We start from the raw sequence: 21,509 nt of genomic DNA, 5'->3' as shown, positions 1-21,509 counted from the left end.
GAAACAAAACTACTGCCACTATCCACAGTTTGTTTTCAGGTCCACTGAGTAACTTTAATCTCATCCTAATAAAGTTGGTACAAAGAATAAGAATGGAAGAGAAAGAAAACCAGATACAAACGGAAGGTTTTCTTACTCTTGTTGAGGACTTTATTTACATGGATGTTTCCAGCAGCGGAAACATCAAGTTTGTATTTAGGCTGGTGATCTGGGTGCCCTCTATTTGTCACTTCTAAGCAACTAAGACATGAGCTATTCTGGCAGCTCTACACTTGCAGTCGCAGGCACTCACACCTAACAAACTCAGCTTTGTGTAGCCCAAACTGTGCTTTGCCTAGCCGGCAGCATGCTGGAGGGAACAGCTGCTTAATGACAGACCTTAACCAGCCGTGCTCCCTGCTCCCGACACAACAGCTGATGAAAATATCAGACCTCAAATATGTTCTGCTCTGCTGAAGCTGGGCAAAGCCCTGGAACATAAGTAACAAGTCTGTGCTGGGCCACATGGGGAGATAAATGCTTTAAGAGTAAGCTAATGGACAGCAGATAATTGCATAGTGCACTAAGTACACATAAAGGTAGGGCTGTCCTACATGTACACGGACAGCTGGTCAAGCTCCCACTTCTAAAATCAGGCACAGAAGCCTTTTTTGATGGTTATGTGTATTTTTTTGTAATCATAGTTGCTTTGACATGTATTTTTTAGATTGTTTGGGGTTTTTTTGACATAGTACAGTACTGAGGAGGATGAAAGACCAACCTACAATTATTTGCCTTTTTTCTTCCTAAGCCCAGTCATTGGACAAGTCAAGAATTCTTTGCATTTACTCAGCAGGCTCCTTACTTCTCCAGTCTGCAGTGAGAGAGAGAACATTTACTGAAGCTGAATGAACAAAACCTGCTGACGCTTGCTTTGGTTTGCTTTAGTATTTCATCATGTACAAGAAATGTTCATTAAATGACAGAGATTCGATCACTTTACATATTTTGTCTAGTAGACATGCATGATGACACTTTGAGGGAGCTCTGAATGACTAGGGAAGCTCCACTGAAAACAGAGGGATCGCAGTTTGTGAGCTACATTTACTTTGGTCTCCTGCTGGCTACTGATGAATTTGAGCTATACCGGTGGAGGGAAGGAGCAAGGACCAGATAACAAAGAATAGTGTCCCCTAATTCTCACATATACAACTTTTGGGTAACGAATTTGTGCTTTAGTCATGTCTGAGAGTGATTTGAGGAAAGAATTCTATTTCTACACAGTCTTCCCTTAGAGCCCATTATCTGAAACCATTTTGGTCCCATCCTGCACAATGTCAGTGAACTTTGCCATCTTCTGCAATGAAGACAGGCTGAACATCTACCATTGAACTATGTGTCTCAGGGATTTATTTTCCAAAAGGATCAGCTGCTGATATAACAAAAAGTTCCCTCATAGGACATCCATCTTGGAGGCTTCTACTTCTTTGTTACACCAAACTCCAAAATACGTGTTTGCATACCCATACTCCAGTGAAGTAACCTGTCTCTCCCAGCTGACTGCTAGTGCTGGCTGTAGCAAAATTAGTAATTCTAGCAATAGCAGCAGTAGGATAATCTCTAGAGCAGCCATGAAGTGGTAGGATAGTACATGTGATGATACTAAAAGACTTTGCTGCAGTATTGATGGCCTTGAATTTGATTGTTGGCTTTCACAGAGTTGGTGAGTGTAATTATTGTATCACTTAAAATCCACGTGGAAAGGGAATTGATAGGAAATGTCAACTATTTGTCTTCCAAGTAGTAGGACATGGGCTCTTAATCACTAACAAAGAATGGAAAGTGTATAGAAATAAGAGAACTGAAGCAATAAAAGTGAATTTTACAGATCTGGCCTCCAAGGTTCTTTCCACAAGAGCCAAAATTGGAGAATAAATGACCTCACAATTCCCGAGAGAAAGAATTCTTAGCAGGGTACTGCAACTTCAGTCTGTGGAAAGAGAAATACTTTCCCTTTTGCTTTGAGCAAATACAAGTAGTGTTCCTGTCTCCTGGTTCCTTAAGGATTTGTACCTATATGGTCTCTGCTGTGTGGTGCTTGACCTTCACCTCTCTAAGCTTGATACCCAGAAGCACACTTGGCACAACTGAAATACAGGCAAGATGTGTGTGCAGTTAAAGTAGTTCAGCAAGTTTCACTGAGCCTGTGCAACACATACTTTGCAGGTGCTTGGCCAAATTTTGGTCTGGTTTAAAGGGATTTTTGATAGCCTCTGCCAAATTTCACCAAATTCTCACCAAATGCTGCATGTGTTAGGATCTTTTTGAACTTGAAAAATTTAAGGAGAATGGTTAAAAAATCTACAAAGCCAGGGACAAACCTCATTAATTTCCTGTATTCCTGCAGCTGGCAAAAGTAGTTTTGCAGATATGTTAAACTATTTGCTTGGATTTTTTTTTTTTCTTCAATTTGAGTATTTGCCTATTTTTTTAAGGGGAAAAATGGATTTACACTACATGCAGGATCTTGTAATTGTGAGTGTCAGGTGACTTTATGTGAAAAAATACCACTTAAGAGAACTACTTATAATATGCAAAAACATGAGAAAACAGAAGCTTCATATGCAGTGCATGAACTTGGAAATACAAAAGAAACAAACACAACATCTGAAAAATGTTGAACAGGAAGGTTGAAAATTGGAAGACAAATGGAGCTAACTAATTTCTTGCTATGAGGTAAAAACATAGGTGAGTTTTAGTGAAGGACAAGATCTTTGGTCAAAGTGAGGAGAAGTGGTACTGAGCGATGAAACAAAAGATCTTCCAGGAAAGGAAAGGAAAACGTGGGAAGTTGAGTTAGGCTGATGCTAGCAGTGTAGTCTTCCCTGGCAGGAGAGTCTGCTTTAATGTGCAAGGGAGGCAGATGTGGATCTTAAGATGCCAGTTCTGGTGACATGTTAAGGTTCAGGGTGAGGGTGGCCTCTCGGGGTGGTTGTCTAGAAGACGTGTGGGATATCCTTGACAATATATCCCAGGTGTTCAACCTGGGCCAGTGCTCTAAGCTAGTTCCCAAGGGCCCCTTCCAACCTGAACCTGTCCTTGCGCTTTGGAGTCTAGTGAGGTGTGATCATGGATAAAGTGGCACTCTCCATTTCAGGATGAGAGAACCATTAGCAATATTTCAGCAAAGACTGAGTTAATGCTAATGAAAAGGCAATATACCAGAGTTGTGAGAGACTGACAGCTGTGGGAGCTGTGTAGATTAGATTTGCCATGTGTATACAAACAAGTCTTATAGCAACCCTTGCAGAGATTTAATTTATAAACATGAGAAAATGTGATTTTATGAAATGTGCAACTGATAGTAAATCAGCTTACTTTTTACATTGGGGGTATGATGTGAGGAAGAGAACAAAACCTATTTCTGTGGGAAATTAAAAACAAAAGAAGGAGTACTGCTGTATCACCTTTGATTAAGGCAAATATTCTTTGTGGGTAGATACACATAATATGCATTTGTATCCTCCCCAGTGTTTTCTAGCACTTAAAGTAATCAAAATGGAATTTGGTGAAGAAATAATAGCTATTCCACTGGGCATTTTTCAGAGACAGGGAACCGACCTTCTCCTAGTTTTATGCATCTCAATTTATGTCTTGTTTTTTTTTGTCTATACTCATAGACTTAGAAACAGAAATAGCTTTTGAGAGGAGAATGAGTCTTTGGCCTCTGCATGAAGAAGATCTGAAGACAACCTCAGCCTGGAGTTTGCCATGCTTATGTAACATAATCACAAATGGTTCTCACCTTTGTAGATGAGCTCCGGGGAAACCTGAATGAAAAGCTTGCACATTGCTTTGGGAGCAAAGCATTCCCTTGCATGTTTCATCCTAAGTACATTTTGGACAGTTGATTATCACCAGTCAGAGGATACCAGAAAAGTCATAATGCAGAAGAATATCTCGTTCACGTTGATTTTGCTTTTGTCCTGTTCCCCTAGAAGCACTGCTTGCCTAAAAAAGGCCAGGAAAATTTAATGCTTGTTATCTCATCTCAGGGGTCATGTTTCTCCACAGACATCAGTGGAAACAGCAGTGGTTTAAGTTGTCTTCATACAGGTGTTGGGCTTCCGTGTTCCATAGACACTACACAGGGGATGTGTCCTGAAGGGCTTCCCACTGTCATGGCTAATAGCTCTCTTGGCTTCAAGATCTGTGTTCTCCACATCCCACAGGGAGGCAACCATCAGCAGCAACTGATTCACCTCTCCACCATTTCTCCCTGTCATAAATATTCTGAAGCTTTGTCAAATCTAGCTTGAAAAGGAGACATGTTTTGGCTTCACTTAGTCTGGTTTCTTTCCTGTAGTTCTGCACTAGTATCTTCTGCAGTCTCCTGTGGCTTTTGTATTATTCTCTATCCCCTTGTGCTGTTTGTTGTCCTTGAATCTACACAAAGGCAGTGGGTGCTCTAGGGGCAGTGTGCCATAGCTACTCCTCCAGCTCCAAAACATGTTCTCTTCTGCCTAAGTTCTTACCATGGGAAGGATTTCCCATTTTCACTGACGTGACTGTTGCCACTGCTGCCCTAGTTATTCCTACACCTCCTGGCTATGCCTATTTGAAAGTGCTGTTCCCCAGTGCATCCCAGGTCAAGTGAAAGCTGCAAGTGCTCTAGAATTATGTTATTTTGGATTTAGAGAATTTATTTAAACTTCTCCCAAGACATACTTTGATACAGCCTGGACATTGGATAGTGAGTGGATAGTGTCAACAAGTAAAACTGAGATCCTGATCATGGTCACAGGGTAACAGGCATTTCTATTAGAGTAAGAACCTTGCAAAATATTAATTCTTGCTTTTCATTGCTGCTCAGGAATGTGAATGGGGAAAAAATTGCCACTGATTGCATTTCGTGGCTTTTGTCTTTTTTTATTATTATTTTTTGTTTTGTATATGGGCTTTCTTCTAGGCTATATTCTCATTACTTAAGCAGACAGAGTAAATTGGATTGAAATTTTTTGTTGACTAACTTTTTTTAAAGATAAAATGTGACAGTTGCCCTGCACTTTGAATTACAAAGAAGCAAGTAGCAGAAGAACTTCAGCTCTCGTTTTTGGGGCAGTCCTGATGCTCAAGGACAGCCCCTCCATAGATAGGCCACATACCCTAGGGATATCTAGGTGTTCCTCTCTCAAGGCAGGCATCTGGTGTTCCTTCAGATGGGGCTTCAGAGCTCTGGTCTCTTGCTGGGGACTGGGATTATTTCTGTGGGTTGAACCAGTGTTAGCATTTGCAGTGCTGTGGGCAGGGGTGGCTGGCTGTTATCTCACAGCCAGCTTTAGTAACAGAACAGGGAGAAGTAAAGTTTTTTTTAGTAGTGGGTTAATAGCAATTGATGGGAGCTTCGCCTGTGCGGACAGTGCCATTGTGGGAGATGAGAGGGGAGCCCCGGAACACACAGAAGAGAAGGACAACTCTAAACCCGGGCAGATGGAGCTCGTCAGCCCTGTAAGGCCATCCATCTAAGAGAAGGTCACTCTAAACAAACCTACGTCCTGAGGACCTCGCTGCCACCGTTCAAGCTCGCTCGGCCCTGGCAGACGAACCTTAGGATTAAAGGGTGGGCTCAATTCAGCGCACACTGTGTCTCACCTAAAAAATCCATTGCGCAGGCTCGAAGGCCTTACCCGCATTTTGCAAAGTCCTGTATCACCAGCGTGCTTGTAATGAATGTGGGTGGAGACCTTTCCCGGATCTTCATTCACGAAGACTGGCCATGATGAATAGCAATTGACCTCAGATGGCATTTCAGTCATCTGATGCATGAGCTACAACAGATGCTGACCCAAAATTAGATATACTGAATTGGCGTGAAAGCCTTGCAGAATGAAACAAAACAAACCCCAAAACAAAAGACCTAAAACAATGAACACTCCTCAGTCATAATTTTCAAGATACAAGGTCTGAGTCCCTCTACCCTTACAGGGCTCTCTCTTTGTATAGTATGTTTGGGCAGTCTGCTTGAGCCAGAATAAATGTGTGCATGTTATTTTTGCCCAGTTTTCTCCCACTTCTATGCCCGTGTCTGTGGAAGTCTTACAGAAACCTGTGTAAGAGCACCAGCTGTTTGTGTCAAATTGCCTATCAAGGGTTTCTGCCTTCATGCTTTCACCAGAAGCAGAGATGCAGATGTGATAATGCTCAGGTTGTCACCTACACAGTGGTCTGATTATGCCGGCCTTACAGAGCATCAGATGTGTCAGGTGTCCTTCTGGCAGTGGTGACAGCAGGAGGCAGAACAACCCGAGCCAGCTGGTACATTTGATGCTGAAGACTGTAGCATGACAGGACTTAGTAAATGAAAACTCAGCCAACAATCATCAGGAGAGATTATTTGACACAGGGGAAAGACTATCCTCTACATCAGCCTGCTCTTTACCTGGATGTGTTGGCACTCTTCCATTTTTCTTGGGAGAGAGCAGGTAGGAAGCAGGGTAATCATTAAAAACGTTTGCTGAACTGAACATACATTTGGCCGAGATACTGCCGAATTGAGCAGATTTTTGATGTCACTCTTTGGTAGATAAATAGCCTGAGCAAACTTGAAAACATCTCGGCCAAGATCCCAGCTTTGAACTGCACGGTCAATAGTTAACTTCAAATGAAGTAGAAAATATGCCCTTCTAGTCAGATATAGACTATTGAAATTCTATGCAGTATGTAAAATAGTTTTAAAATCAGAAGAAAACCTATACAACAGATATTGCTTTCTCAGTGTATTTTTAAAATATTTTTATATGTCTAAACCAATACAAAATAAAACATCAGTCAGCCAGTAGTCTCTGGGAGGAGAGGATCATGGCTGTCATTTGTTCATACAAAAAAGACCAGTAAAACCAGAGAGGGAGAGAAAAAGGAATGCTCAAGTCTTTCTGTCTGTCCTGCTTATGTGGAAAAACTTTGTTACCCCGGAGCCAAATTCACATGGAACTGTTTTCACTGGCATGAAGTCTGTGCTAGGCAAAGATTTGTCTCTCTGCACAGGCATCATAGTGCCATGCCTCTTGACAGAATGTTATTTCTTAAAGCCATGTTTATCCCATGGCCTTGTCAGAAGTGGATGATCATCCTCCACAGACTCTGGTATTCTGCAGTTGTACAAAGCAGGAAGGAAGCACTTGTGCTTTTGAAACTGTGCTGGAAATAATTCAGCTGTTTACATGTGGCAACAAGCTTTTAAATTAGACTGCCTGAAATTGGTTAGCTGTTTCTCTTTAAGTTGAAGCTGCCAGAAAGATTTCACTTTTGACAGAAGAAAAGAGAAGGGAAGAGCCATGATGAAGGAACCCTTTATTTGTCATAATCTAAGGCTGTTTGCCTGTTACTGGCAACAACAACTGGGAGATTCAGCATCTCTAGGAAGTTTAAATTAAAAAATTGTAACTCTGTATACACCTTGATACCAATTATGACATCATCCAGCTGAACTTGACTATTCACTTCAGAGGCCACAGTCTTCCACAAATTGTTTGAATGCAGTTTTGTGAACCCACTAGTGGTTTTGGCGTCTGCAGATTAAATGTAATTTGAATTGATACCAGTGCACTAGATGGAATTATCTATATCCCAGGAGAGGTTACATATAGGAGCTGCAGTTATTCCATATCTAACACGTGGTGTTTTCAGGAAGGAACAAACTGAAGCAAGACAGATGAAAACATTTGGAGCCTCAGGCATTCAGGTCAGAGCATATTACAGGAGGGAGATTTGGCAGGCATCAAGGATGGAGAAGGTGGTATTTTCTACGGCTTTTTTGCTATTTTGACAGTGCAGCTTTAGTTTCAAATATTAATCATGTCTCACAGGAAGAGTGGAAAAGAGCAGTAGGAAAAATGCTCATTTCTGCTTCACGGATGGAGTTTCTTTTGAAGTCAGTAGGAGTTGCTTGCTTGTATGGTCTTTGGAAGGGAAAAAAAGTCAAAAGACTGCAATAAAAAGGCTATGCTTACATTTGAAATGGAAGGACTTTACCACAGTTATGTGATGATACTCACATAACTGGTTTGTTCATTCAGATAAAGTGGTAATAGGATGGTTGTGTAAGTGGATAGATTGAGGTGGGTTGGCAAGATGTTCCTGATTGGCCTCATTGTCATGACCGTATCAGCATGCATCAACTGTAACCCATAGGAGCTAAATACTTGTTAAAACAAGTCATATTTCATCCTTCATGCTTTTTGAATCTAATCTTGTTTTAACAGTTTGCTGGGTGTACCAGATGATTGATGCTGTCACGCTGCAGATAAAATCTATCATTCTGTAATTTTTATTCAATATTTGAGAAGCATTTTGGTTCAAGATGGAATCTGAAGGAACGTTACACATTTTTAATATGGTTCACCTTAGTTATAAAAATAATCCATCTAATTATCTCTGATTCATTGGCAGACATTTCCTAAATACAGACCTAGAATGAATTAGTATGTTAGTTGTACCTGAATATGTCTTAAAAGATATGTGCTGTATTTCTTTCTAAATATGCTACAAGGAGATGTAAATGAATATAGTATCAGAACCTTGCAAAATAAATGAAAGGATATCAGTTATGTTTAATCATGGGCATATTTGACCTCAATTCATAATAAAAATCACAGACTAATATTAGCTATTAAGAACAACTACATGTGCTGTTGTGAAAAGCTTGTTACGCTGAAAAAACTTTTGAGCTCCTGAACTTTGAGCAGTTAATAATGTCAGAGTTTTTACCTTTAAAGATGACCTACAAGGACTGTGCTTTGTTCAAATCAGGGCTGAGGCCTCAAAGAGGTATTTCAGTGATCTTGTATCATCTGTGATTATTAGTAGGTCATAATATTATTCTAAAAAGGGAAGAGACTACTGGTGTAGCAGGAGTTCCGTTATATACTTTAGAGACAGATACTTACCTTATCTTCAACTCTACTTGACTTGAATTTAGTCTTGACTTGAATTTAGTATTAAATTATTTTGCCTGTGTAACAGGTCACAAGCTACTCCTGCTGAATCCAGAGAAATAAAGTCCAGCTTGGGGTGAAAACAATGACAGCTGTACTTGCTTGTTACTTCAGAAACCAGATGCAGAAAATTGTGTTTGGTATACTTCCACATGTGCTACATTATTTGCTCTTTCTGTGTTTCCACAGGCCTTGAATAGGGGCATTGCTGCTGTCAAGGAAGATGCTGTGGAAATGTTGGCCAGCTATGGGCTGGCATACTCCCTGATGAAGTTCTTCACGGGTCCAATGAGTGACTTCAAAAATGTAGGTCTGGTGTTTGTGAACAGCAAGCGAGACAGGACCAAAGCAGTTTTGTGCATGGTTGTGGCTGGCGCTGTAGCTGCTATATTTCATACCTTAATAGGTAAGGTCACTTCACATGTAGTTGTGTCATTTCATTTGCTTCCCTTGCCTGTTCTTCAAACTGATTAATGTGTACGCTTAATATTTCATTTGTAAGTGCAACAGGAGATGTAAAAGAGATGAAATCTCTTGGGCTGGTATCATGCCCATCCACACGATTTTTATTACCTTTTAAACAAATTGTTAAGGATCAGATTCCACCCACAGGGCTCTCCTGCCTGGCAGCTGAACATGCTGCTGATCTCTTTCAGTCAGGTGTGTGAGCAAATCTTTGGCTAGGTTGACAGGTTGTCTGAAGCTGATAGCTCAGTATTACTGCTAGGTAGTGATGATCAACTAGCAGTATCTGCTGGAATGGGTTTGGCAGGGTTTTAAGGTGTGCTTGGTAGGGCTGTCTTGTCAGTTCTTGGTAGCATTGTCAGTGTACTCCCTCTGTACCTATCCCTTTGCTACTTACAGTACAGAACTCGAAGCAAGTAAGTGCCAGCATGCTCATTAAAATATCAGGTATTACTCTCTACTACTGCTAGTCATCGTCCACTTCTGTTGAATATTTAATCTGTAAGGGAGGAAGTAGTTACTAAGAGCACTTTATACCAAACTGAGGCCAGCTCCCTGAGTGTACTCTGACTCTGAAACAAAGAAAATACACAAGCAGACATGAACTGAACGTAAAAAGTAAGGCAGCCACAGGATTTGCCAGTTTCTGAGAGCCTGGAGAAATGGGATATCAGCTCAAGCATCAGCCACAGCAATAAAAAGTCACGTGACTTGGAAGACTTTTAACTTCATCCTCTCCAAAAACTGCACCGGATTCTCTGCACCTTCTGGCTCAGTCTACAGAGCCGAAATCTCTGGACCTCAGCAAGGAGGAGCAGGAGATGCTGGAGGAAGAAGCAGAAAGGGCATTGCATTGAGCAGGTAAAATCCCAAAAGCTGAGAGTTCTAAGGGGTGGGCGGGAGGAAGTAATGTGATAGCCTGTGGAGCCTCGTATCGGTTGACAGGCAGTAGTGTTGAACTGGATGACCAGCAGTAGGGGGACATTCCATCACAGAAAAATGGGAAATGCAAGTGTAATGGCAATATCCTGAATTGCTATGAAATCACAGAGTGGCCTGGAAGTGAGGCAGCATTCATTATCAGTCTGTTAGTATCTCAAGAGCAACATGTGTTGCTGTTCAGCCTATAGTGTTAAAGAGACTAGACTAGAGTAGACTAGAATAGAATAGAATAGGACAATTTCAGTTCCTGCCTGAGTAGGTAAATCTGGTAAATTCAAATGCCCCCTGCTCTTATCCTTTAACAGGCTGTCAGCTATAGTCACCAGTTTTATGTGCCTCCCAAGCACTACAGTTTGTTGATCTCACATCGCTTATTCCACCACTGATACGAGAGCCCTGTGCTATTTACCTTTGCTCCATGTTATGGTCACAATAAATGCTTACAATAATGGCTCACTAGGCATGGCAGCTCTGTACCAGGGATAAGCTCATGCTAATTTTATAAGCTGAACACCTGCATTCAAGTTAATTTAATTCACTGATAGCGATTGGTCACTTCCTCAATATGTTGATATTTGAGACTGCTTTATTGAGTCAGTATTATAAACTTTGGGCCATTTGTACATTTGGCTTTCATGTTTCTTTGCTTGGAATGTTTCTTCAGCCCCCAGAGCTGCTCTTCTAGTTGCTCACTTGCTTTCCTGCCAGTGCTGGTCAAAATTTTTGGCTTTGCCAGCTGGATAAAAAATTATTTTCTAGTCATTCAGTATTTTGTTTTAAGCTAGGATAGATTTTAACAGAATTTAAAGTATAACTGTCAAATTTCCAGGTGAAAGACATAACTGGATTTTCCATGTGGGACTTCTTATTGAAAGGAGATGTTTGGAACAACGGTTGGAAAATCTGCCAGATAAGTTTCTTGCCTTTGCCTGGAAGTTTAGAACTTCTGAAATGCCCTCTGTAGATACTGGGGGAAAAAAAAGGAGGCTGTGCTTGCCATGCTTTAAAGTCCTGAATTAAAGGGCTGCACACAATCTTTCAGCTGCTTATGGTGACAGACTGCAAAATATTTTTTAGTATTTTAACTTGCCTATGCCTGAAAATATGCAAAGGCCACAGCAGAGACTGGCAGAGCGCCTGAGAGAATGGAGTTAGTCAGATTCTAGCACCAATTGCTTGGGCGACGTTGCCAAGTTTTATGTTCCAAGTTTCCTTTGAACCTGTTTCAAATCCTGATTATTCTGCTCTGACCCACAGATGCACAGCCTGCCTAGCAGGAGGAAGAGAAGGAGTTCAGTGACAGGCAGCCTCCTAGGACCTGCAACTACTCCCCAGCGGCTACAAGCCTATCACAGGCTAATCTACAGGAGACACTAATACAGGGTACTGATGCTCGGTGGATGAAAAAGGGAAACAAACAACACTCAGGGGACTGAATTTCTTCTACATGCCATGAATATAGGGCTAAGGAAGATGACATGATATCTGCCGTGGACTGTCAAAGCCCAGGAAGAAATAGGAAACAAAAAGCCTGATGAAATAAAAGAGTACCAAAAGTCAGAAGGAAGAAAACAAGTGGTGATAGAAACACATTGACCACAATGAATCACCACATTTCCAACTGCGATAGAGACTATTTGCAGTCTACACACACAGCTCCTCACAAGCAGCAACCTCTACTCATTTAAAATATCAAAACAGACTGTCTCACCCACCTGACTCATGCTGCATTGCTTCAGCACCAGCTCCCTACTACTGCTTCCCCTCTGGGCCTCACACAATCCTCTGTGGGAGTGACTGGCTGAGCTAAACCACTCGAACTCACAGTTGCAAGCTCTGGGTCCCCACCACATTCCTATGAGCATCTGCAAAGTCCTCACCAACAGTTCCTATCACTTCCCTGTACAGGTATCAGTAAGAACCGAGAACCAAGTTGACTGAAGGGATTTGAAACTATATTCTCATCCCGCTTATAATGCTGCTGCAAACCTTGGTCGGTACAGTATTCCTGGATTTGCTGTTTCAGGTGTGATCTGGAAATAGAAGATAGTATGCTGCCTTCCTTCCATCGAGCTATTTTGGGGCTAGATACTGCTGCCATTTAGGGTTTCCTGGTGAGAAGTTCACTCTGTAGCCAGAGTCTAAAGTGTCTCATTATTTCAGAGATTGGCATTTTGGTGGCTGTAAGAGAAGGGATTCAAGATACTAAGCCTGTCTTTGCATATTTTTGATATCTTACTAAATTGCCAGCTTGACAGAGGAGAAAAGTAATTTATATAACATTATACCAACATAATGCATTTCTTAGGTTTGCTGGCAAGCCCTTCAAACTAAGTGAGTCCTTTTAACACCAGTGTCATGAAGGACATGCACATTTTCTTTGGCAATAAAACAGCATTGTTCAACTTTTCACTAGTTTACTGAGAAATAGTATACTGAGAAATTTTATTTCCTCTTGAATAACTCTCTGAGGTACTGGAAATGACAAGGCAGAAGTTATTTAGAGCAAACATCCTCTTTGCTTAAGCAGACATCCTTAATTGGTGCCCACTACACCTGATTGAAAACTACATGAGAGATCATGGTCATCACCAGGAGAAAATGGTTGGAACTTCAGTAACCAGTAAACTTTAGTATAAGTTAACTTTAGTAATCTGTAGCAGATTGGATGGACAAGACATATGAGTGATTTGTTTTGTGCCCATTTATTACTAAGAGGCTAGTGGGCATGGGCCACTCTAGCATAGATTGCACAGGGGAAAATTTAGTAGTTTCTAATAATCCCACTGATCCTTTTGAACTTCTCACATGCATAGTCACTGTATGTACATGAAAGATCTGCATAAGAAGTGAGACATAGGTGTAATCCCACCAATTCCTGTGTAACACTACTGGAATTTTCTAGAGTCTCTAGGAGTAACTGTAACTAGGAGTTACAGAGTGGGTTATGACAAGCTGAGGGTTTTTTTCCAATCAGTCTTGTTCAAATGTGCCCACTGTACTGGCTCATACTGAACATTTTGCCCTGGAAAAAAATGACAGGACAACAAATCAGAATATAATCCATATTTGCCTTCCTTCCCCCCCCCCCCCCCAAATAAAATTAAAATGTTATTCATTAAAAATTTTTCCTGCTTCAGCATCTTCACATGGCCATTGTTAAAGCAGTAACATGCTTCCCTGGCTGCCCCAACCCTTCTTCCACAACAGGGGCAGTTTCTTCTCAGGAAGATACTCAGGGCAAAGGAAGAAAGCCTAAGACCAAAGCACTTTTGGATACAATGACTGTGTTTTATTTAAAACAGCCAAATTTTGACACTCATGAGATGCTGGCTTATCTGAAGATATTTCAGATACCAACTGTCATTGATAGATTTGGGAAAATCAACTAATGCAATTTTGGAACTAGAGCTGAGCATGGAAAAAGGTGATTGCAGTAATCAGTCTGCATTGAGATGCTCCTAAACTGTTTTGGTTTTTTTCTAATTCATGTAAAAATAAGCAAAAAAAAAAACCAACCAAACACAAAGCCTTAGACGCTCTGATCATCTGGGCTTTCACAAGGGGGACACAGGCTTTTTCTTCTGTTTTAGGTCGGGGTAATCAAAGACATAAAGGAATCTATATACCCTATGCCATCTCCAAAAGAAAATTTGCTATTTATTTTTATTTTTTCATGTTGATATTTTCCTATCTGACTAAATTACTTAGCTGAACAAATTAGCTCAGGTCAGAGCGTGGTGCTAATACCACCAAGGTCATGGGCTTGATCCCCATATGGGCCATTCTCTTAAGAGCTGAACTCAATGGTGCCTGTGGGTCCCTTACAACTCAGAATATTCTGTGATTATGATTGAGAAACTCCTGATCAGCACCAGTTTTGGCCATGTAAGCCATCTTTCTGACAAGTAGCAGAATAGATTTTTTACTTCTAAAGTCTCCAACTTAATTTTTAAAACTGGCAGCAAAATATGAAAATGGAATGTGTCTAGAACACGCTTTAACCCAAAAACATTTTTTTGATTCTTTTTTTCCTGTGGTAAAGCTAGTACTGACATGTAGCTCCATGCCTGGAAGAAAATGGTATCACTTCCTATGAGAGTTTCTTTTTTTTTCCTTATGATTAAAGTATAAGATGTTCAGTAGTAGTCGGCTCCAAAATAACTATAGTACAGCTATTTGTCTGAGACTGCTGGCATCATTAAGAGTGTGTTCAGTTGTTTTAAGGATATCTGAAGTTTATGTGGTAGTGATTGGCTTCTTAGACAAATTGGTGTAGGAAAGAGGAGATCCAATAAGTTATACAGTTTTCAATGTCATTTCTTAAGCTTCTGGGTCTTAAAACTCAACTGGAAAAGCCAAAAGCAAGAATTCCTGCTTAACTTCTGTAGCAAAATTGATCCACATAGCAAAATAAATTAGGTATTAGAGGAGAGCAAACAGGCAGCTTGTCTTGGAGTTGGACTTCTCTGTTTTGGTTGAAATTATGTAAGAGGTGGGAAGTGCCATCTGCTTCAGATTCATGTAATACTCTTTGGCTCTGTGGTCTGTGTTATTAATTTTGCACTGTTCTACATAATAAGTTTGTAAGGTTGGCCAAGGTTAAGTTCTAATTGCATCAGCAATTGCCTGATTCACAGCTCAGTGACACATGCCTGTATATTTGTTAGTAAAACTCAGCTTGCTGAGTCCTTCTTTCTGAGGAGAAAAACGTTCATGGACACCAGCAAAAGTAACTGTTTGCTTTCACTGACATATGAAATAGTTGGCCAGTTTGAAAATAACATTTTAAGCTTAACCATTATGGTTTTGAAACCAAATTCACATTAAAAAGTGTAGTTAGACTTTTTTTTGATGGAGGGAGAAAAAAAATACTAAAGCTAAGCTTACAGAGCTCAGTGCTGATATCCCTAGAAATTTTAAAAATGTGGTGCTATGGGCTGTGATGGTATAAGTCCCATTGAGAGTGCCTTGTCAATAAACTGCAACCCTATGGTGAATTGTTTGTTCCTAGAAGTGAGAGTAGTTTTCTGTGATAGTAAACTTAAAAAAAAAATTTAAACATCGCAATGGCTTTTAGAGCAAAAAAAGTTACTTATTGCTCACTTTCTAAACATTTTTAAAGTCTCATGTAAAACAGACAGAGTTCATGGAGAAGATGGAGCATGACTTCTGCAGCATACTGTGCTTCTAGAATGGCACTGCTGGAAGAGGCTTCTCCACAGAAGCAGGTTCCTCAGCATCTGGACTCTGATTCTGTCAGTCTCTATGTGGAGGAGAAGATGGTGTGTTTCCTACAGCAGTTTTTAAGGTGTTGTGCAGAAGTGTAAAGCAACTTTAATGGAACCTAAGAGACAGCTCAATGAATCTGACCCTCACATATGGCTTGTCTCACACACCTTCCAGATTCCTCTCCTTCACTAAGTCGATTCAGAACTGGCCATGTACTGCCCTGCCATAAAAGCAGCTTTCAACAAGGACTTACCACACAAAAATCCATGCATAGCAGAGAGTTTTCCAAACACTGAGCAAAGATTGGTGCATGGGTACTCATGTGGAAATAAAAAGAGGCTGTGCTTGATGTTTGACTGAAGTGCAACAAGCACCTGAACACTTTAAGGAGCTAAACTGGCCTCCCTGAACTGAGGAAGGGTTGGAGTTTTGGTTTAAAGTTCTTCTTCAACCTCCTTCAAAAGGAAACAAGTCTGGGAGTGCCCCAGGAAGATGGCTAAGCAACCTGGGATTTACTGTGTGAACTCGGAGACTGTGGGTGTAACAGTCATAGATCAGGCAGAAGACATATAGGCCTGGTTGTCTGGAATGAGGCTTGTGCCAGTTCCCAATGCTATCATACCACCTCCTTCTATTCTACTATGTTGTTTACACTGTCTTATTTGGACTTAAGTAGTCCTTTCAGTTCTATTAATCATTTAACTGCTGTATCCCTAAGCCATTGCAAAACAATGATGACTGAAACTCCTCAATTGCTTCCAAATACTGTTTATGAGTTATGAGAGACAGGCTAAGAAGATTGAATTGGATGACTAGTGCTAGCATTTGTCAATCTAATTATGAGACCTGATGCATGAAAAGGGTAACTTTCCTGAAATACCCTATATGAAGATCTGTACGAAGATGATAGAATTGTTATAGATGAAAAACCAGATAGTGTTCACATTAGAAATAGTTATCTTAGAAAAGACACAAGTGGGAGAGAACTGAGGTAAGGTTCCTCAGGCACAAGTAATTCTGCCATTACTTGTCTTGGGAGGTTGACTTTACAGCCAAATCATTAACAGCTATTACGAGTGTATAGGGAAATTAAGTAAGGATATGCAGGTCTAGAACATAGTCTATAAAAGGTTAAAAACTATTTGAATTATTTAACTGTGCATATTAGATATGTCTGTATAGTTGAGAGACTCCAGTCACAGCTAGCTCTTCATTATTCCTTGCTATGGGGAGGACTTGGAGATCATTAAAACAGCTGGATAACATGGATGCTAACGGAACCATAAACAGTTCTTTAGAGAGGTGTGTGGCAAGTCCCTGCATCTGTGCTATCTTCAACCCAACACTTCTTGGAAAGAAGGACCTTAAAAGAGGTGTGTTACCCAACACTAAAAGTTTTTGTCTTGGGTTGAAATAGGACAGCAAAATAATGTACTGGCAATCAGAAGTGGGAACTCCCTGATTTCCAGAGATGCTCTTTTCTGGCTCGTGGCTCCTGAGGTGTTGGCTGTAGATAAGGAAAGAAACTAATGCTGGTCAAGGCTGCCCAGGGACTGGACAGCAAAGCACACAGTGCTCTGACAGGTCCCAGCAGAGGTGGTCATTAGACAGAGTAAAGGAGAGGCATGATAAGTGTGATTTGTTGCATGCCTTCACAAATCATGGTATCCTTTTACAGCTTTGAGCAGGTTTACAGGTAATGTCAAGAGAATGCAGTGATAATAGATGGTTTCAGCGTTTATAAGGCACTATATCCCATGAAATACACAATGTCTGGTGAAAACAGCTTTTCTAACAAAGAGCCTTGATTTAATGAAGGAGCAGTAGATTTTCTGGAGTACCAGTGTGTTCGTTTAGCAAACAGATGTGACACTTACTATACCCATCTTCCAAACCAGCCATTTGTTATCGCTCCTCTGCCAAAGGTTACTTTAAAAAGAACCATGAGGGCACTTCTTAGTCATAAACAGCAGCTGGAGAGGCTGTAATACCCTGAAGCCCTTGCAGCTGTTTGCTAAGTGAATGGGTGTCTGAGCTCCAAGGCATCACAGTCCTTGAGGTACTTCTGCATATCTCACCCAGAGCTCATATGTAATCTTTATTTTTCATTCGTATTCTTGTGTCTCTACAGCATATAGCGATTTGGGGTATTACATTATTAATAAGCTGCACCATGTGGATGAATCAGTGGGAAGTAAAACTCGGAGGGCCTTCCTTTATCTTGCTGCCTTCCCTTTTATGGATGCCATGGTGAGTGCCTGATTCAGAACTGAATTTTAATATTAATGTAACATTTTTTATGGCCTTAGTTCACAAAGTTCACATCAGTTACCTGATGGGAAACTGAAGGTATGCAGAAGCAAGGTATGTCCTTTGCAAGCTGTAACTCTGGATATACCTGAACTCATCATCTCCTGCGAACTCATCGTCTCCTGCTACACGGAAAAACCATTTGGGTGGACTTTAAACATCCAGAGGTCATGACAGATGTCAAAAACCTCAACTGCCTTGTCAGAGCTACTGTACGTGCATGTTGGAAAGCATTGGTTATCTTGTGATGAGCAACACTGGTTTTGTGTATGAGACTTCTCGTTCCCATTTGTAGTGGAAGATTTAGATTTGCCCTGCATTCCCAGATCACTTACAGAACTTGTAATGAATAAGGTCAATATTTTCTCAAAACAAATTTGTTGGAAAGATATTTCTTACTATCCGTTTTTGCAAGCACAGCTAAGTTCAGTATATCTCAAATGATTGGGCAAGAGAGCCACATGGGGTGCACTGCTGCTTCCCAGATCACCAGGCTTACTGCTCATGGCCTGCCAACATAAAAACATGGCACCTCGCTTTAGTGCTTCTACTGTGTGAAAGTGGTAAAGGAGAACCTCATGGCGATGCCTCCACCACTTTCTCTACCACTTTATCTGCTTGAAACAGTAGCTGACAATAAAAATAAGTTGGATCATTAAATTTTCTCTTTCAGACAGGACACAGTATAACTCAGTGGACCGATGAATATTACACTTAAGAGGTGCATCCAGCCGGTGAATGAGAATACATTGCATTATTTATTATGATAATCCATCCTACGCAGCATCTCATTTATGAAGGGGTGGTTTCTTATTAGATCACTCAGAAATTTCTGTACAGTCTATAAAATTTTTCCCATTCTCCCTGTCAACCCTGGCAATGAGGAACTGAAGGCAAGAGTGTTTTCTCTGCATTAATGGCTTAACGTTTGCACAGGTTCAGGCCAGATACTGCTGGTGGAAAAGAGCTTTGAAGGTTGCTTGTGTACAATGTAACAACCAGAAAATAGTATTCTGGGACTTGAAATCATTCACAACATTATAATCAGTTCCCAAACTTTTCTCTGGCTTTTTCCAGGCATGGACCCATGCTGGGATTCTGCTGAAACACAAGTACAGTTTCCTGGTGGGATGTGCCTCCATCTCAGATGTCATAGCTCAGGTAAAGGCTCCTCCTAGAAGTCACTGTTCCCATTGTATTATGGACCAGATGCTTTCCTAACCAGGAACTCTGTTGTACAGATAGTCTCCCTGTGACTTCTCTCTCCTCTGTGAGCAAGATACCAGAAGAAGTAATTTTTTATACTATTCTGTGGCTGTTTCTCCATCACGTAAAGGCTGTTTGCTGACAGTTGGGATTTAGGACAGTCTCATTCGACTCAATCAAGTCAGTCCCAAACCAACATCAGGAGAAGGGAACCAAGATTGTTTGGGCGAGGGTTATGTCCTCCAGCACTTCCACAACCCTGTTTCATAATGGCTGAGAAACAAGTTGTATATATATACGTGTGTACCTCTGGGAAAAAGAAAGATCAGGCAAAGAGACCGCTGGCTGCTGCCAGTCCTGAGGCTGATGGAGTGCTTTAAAAGAGACATTTCTCCCCCTGTATGTTCTCCCTCACCCTTCACACAGTTGCAATGAAATCCTGAGTTGGGAGGTGAAGGCTTGATTCTCCAGTTCACACATTGGTTTTGCAAATGCTCTCTAACCTAGTGAAATGCAATAGTGTAAACCATCTTCTGGTTGCCAGTACAGCACTGTTCTTGTTACTGTTCCAAAAAGTGAAGGCTCAGAACAGCAGCAGAAAGGGTCTGTGGTGATGCAGAGAAGACCAAATGTTTTTTGAGCTTTCATTTGTGAGGGAGGTGTTAACTATCCTGTTGCTTCGTACGAGGCACACTGAAAAAACAACATTCACACGCACTGCTGATGGCCAGTATTGTAGCATTTGAGAACCAATATACAGCCCTCTTTCGAAAGCATATAGGAAAATATTAAAAAATGGAGAGTCCCAGCACCTGTACAGTTGCTGTACTGCCCCATTACCAGCTGAATTGTGTAATTGTGTATGTACTGGATTAGAAAGACTATGAAACAGTACAACATCAGAGGAAATATAAAGTCAACAGCACTTAGTTCAATTTTCCATAGCATTTTCCTCCCACTAAATATGAGAAAACCATAAATGAGATTGAACTATTCAGTCAGTGTCTACTGCAGGTTTGGCGGGTCTGCCGCACTACAGTACTGCACTAAATCCCTGAAGATAATACCAATTACTTTAAATTACCTTAACCCTCATGGTCTGCTCTTGTTCTGATGTGATCTACAAAGTTTGTTGGCCTTAGGTGCATGTCAGGTCATACACAGCTAAATATGGAAACAAATTCTTATTTTGGCCATGCCCTTTCCACAGTGATTGGTGAGTGGGGTGCCCAGGGTTGTGAAGAGTAAGACACCTGTCATCTTCTCTCAGCAAAATATTACACAGAGCAAGAGCAAGTCCAGAAGACAAAAAGTTGAGACTCTCCCTACCCCAGAACTCTCTACAGCTACATCAGTTTTCTACACAGGCAATAGGTGCACAGGCAGTAGCCAGTTCTCCTTGGATAGCTTCATATGCACACTCTTTGTGACTGACTTTGCTTCTGTTTTCTGAAAAACAATGTTTTTGTCAGTTTTAAAAGAGCAGTTTTGCAAACCTTCATAAGCCCTGCAGCCTGCCTCAGAAATATTTGCAGAGTGTGTTTTTATTTAACTACTTCTTGAACTCTAGCCATGAAGGAGAGAACCTGCACCTGAACAATGTGTGTTGTATTTCTTGTGATTCAATTGAATGCCAGCATGTCCTAGCAGGTATTCTGCTCTTCACAGCACCAAACATAGTTGGCTTTCCAGTTGTGCTCCCCATCCAGAGTCATTTGGAATTTAGCAGGCATGTAAGCACTCTATACTTAACAAAGAGAATAATATCATATTAATCAATTTCTTTGGATTTTATGGATTGAGCACTTAGTCTTAAGACGCTGTCTTATGAGCTGTTCATTAGCCCAAAAGTTTCCGTTGCATTTACATCAATGTGGCACTCAGCTGAAGAGCAAATAATGAAATACTGAAATTTAATTCAAAAAAGTAGAAAATTAGGTTGACATAAGACTTCCTGCTCCTAAATGTTGAAGTGAATACGTTAAAACATCTGTTTTTTTAATTGCCACTAGCTTCCCCCCAGCAAAAAAAAAAAAAAAAACAAAATAGTAGGGCTTAAAAACTGACTGTAGAAGCATGTCTTCAGCCTCAGTGTCTATCAGAATAGCACATTCTCCTGGAAAGGGTGACACTCAGCCACATGCTTGCTGCCAGACCTTGCCAGACTTTCATGCTACCCTTCTCCTATTTATGTCTCGTAGTTTGACACCTACCCAACCTTCAAATGCTGTTCAATAGAGTAAGAAGTTAACTCTTGTTCTTCTCATGTGTATGACCAAATGCTGGGGGATCCTCATTAAAGTTTTTAATACCATAAACTCGAAATCAGATAGATACTGTAGTCATGCATGGTTGTTGGTTCAGGTGGACTAGCTATGAATC

General features: G+C 40.8%; 1 protein-coding gene across 1 annotated transcript in view; it reads left to right on the top strand.

Annotated features, from left to right (window-relative positions):
- ANKH (ANKH inorganic pyrophosphate transport regulator) overlaps positions 1-21,509 on the top strand; it is a 106,018-nt gene that overhangs the window by 46,357 nt on the left and 38,152 nt on the right. The window contains exons 2-4 of the mRNA XM_032685793.1: positions 9,162-9,378; positions 17,743-17,861; positions 18,999-19,082. Coding sequence (XP_032541684.1) covers positions 9,162-9,378; positions 17,743-17,861; positions 18,999-19,082 — 420 coding nt within the window. The remainder of the gene's footprint in view (positions 1-9,161; positions 9,379-17,742; positions 17,862-18,998; positions 19,083-21,509) is intronic.

The sequence above is a fragment of the Chiroxiphia lanceolata genome, chromosome 1, assembly GCF_009829145.1.
Source record: "Chiroxiphia lanceolata isolate bChiLan1 chromosome 1, bChiLan1.pri, whole genome shotgun sequence".
Lineage (NCBI taxonomy): Eukaryota > Metazoa > Chordata > Aves > Passeriformes > Pipridae > Chiroxiphia > Chiroxiphia lanceolata.
The sequence above is the reverse complement of the archived record's forward strand: the minus strand, read 5'-3'. Positions and strand labels throughout refer to the sequence as shown.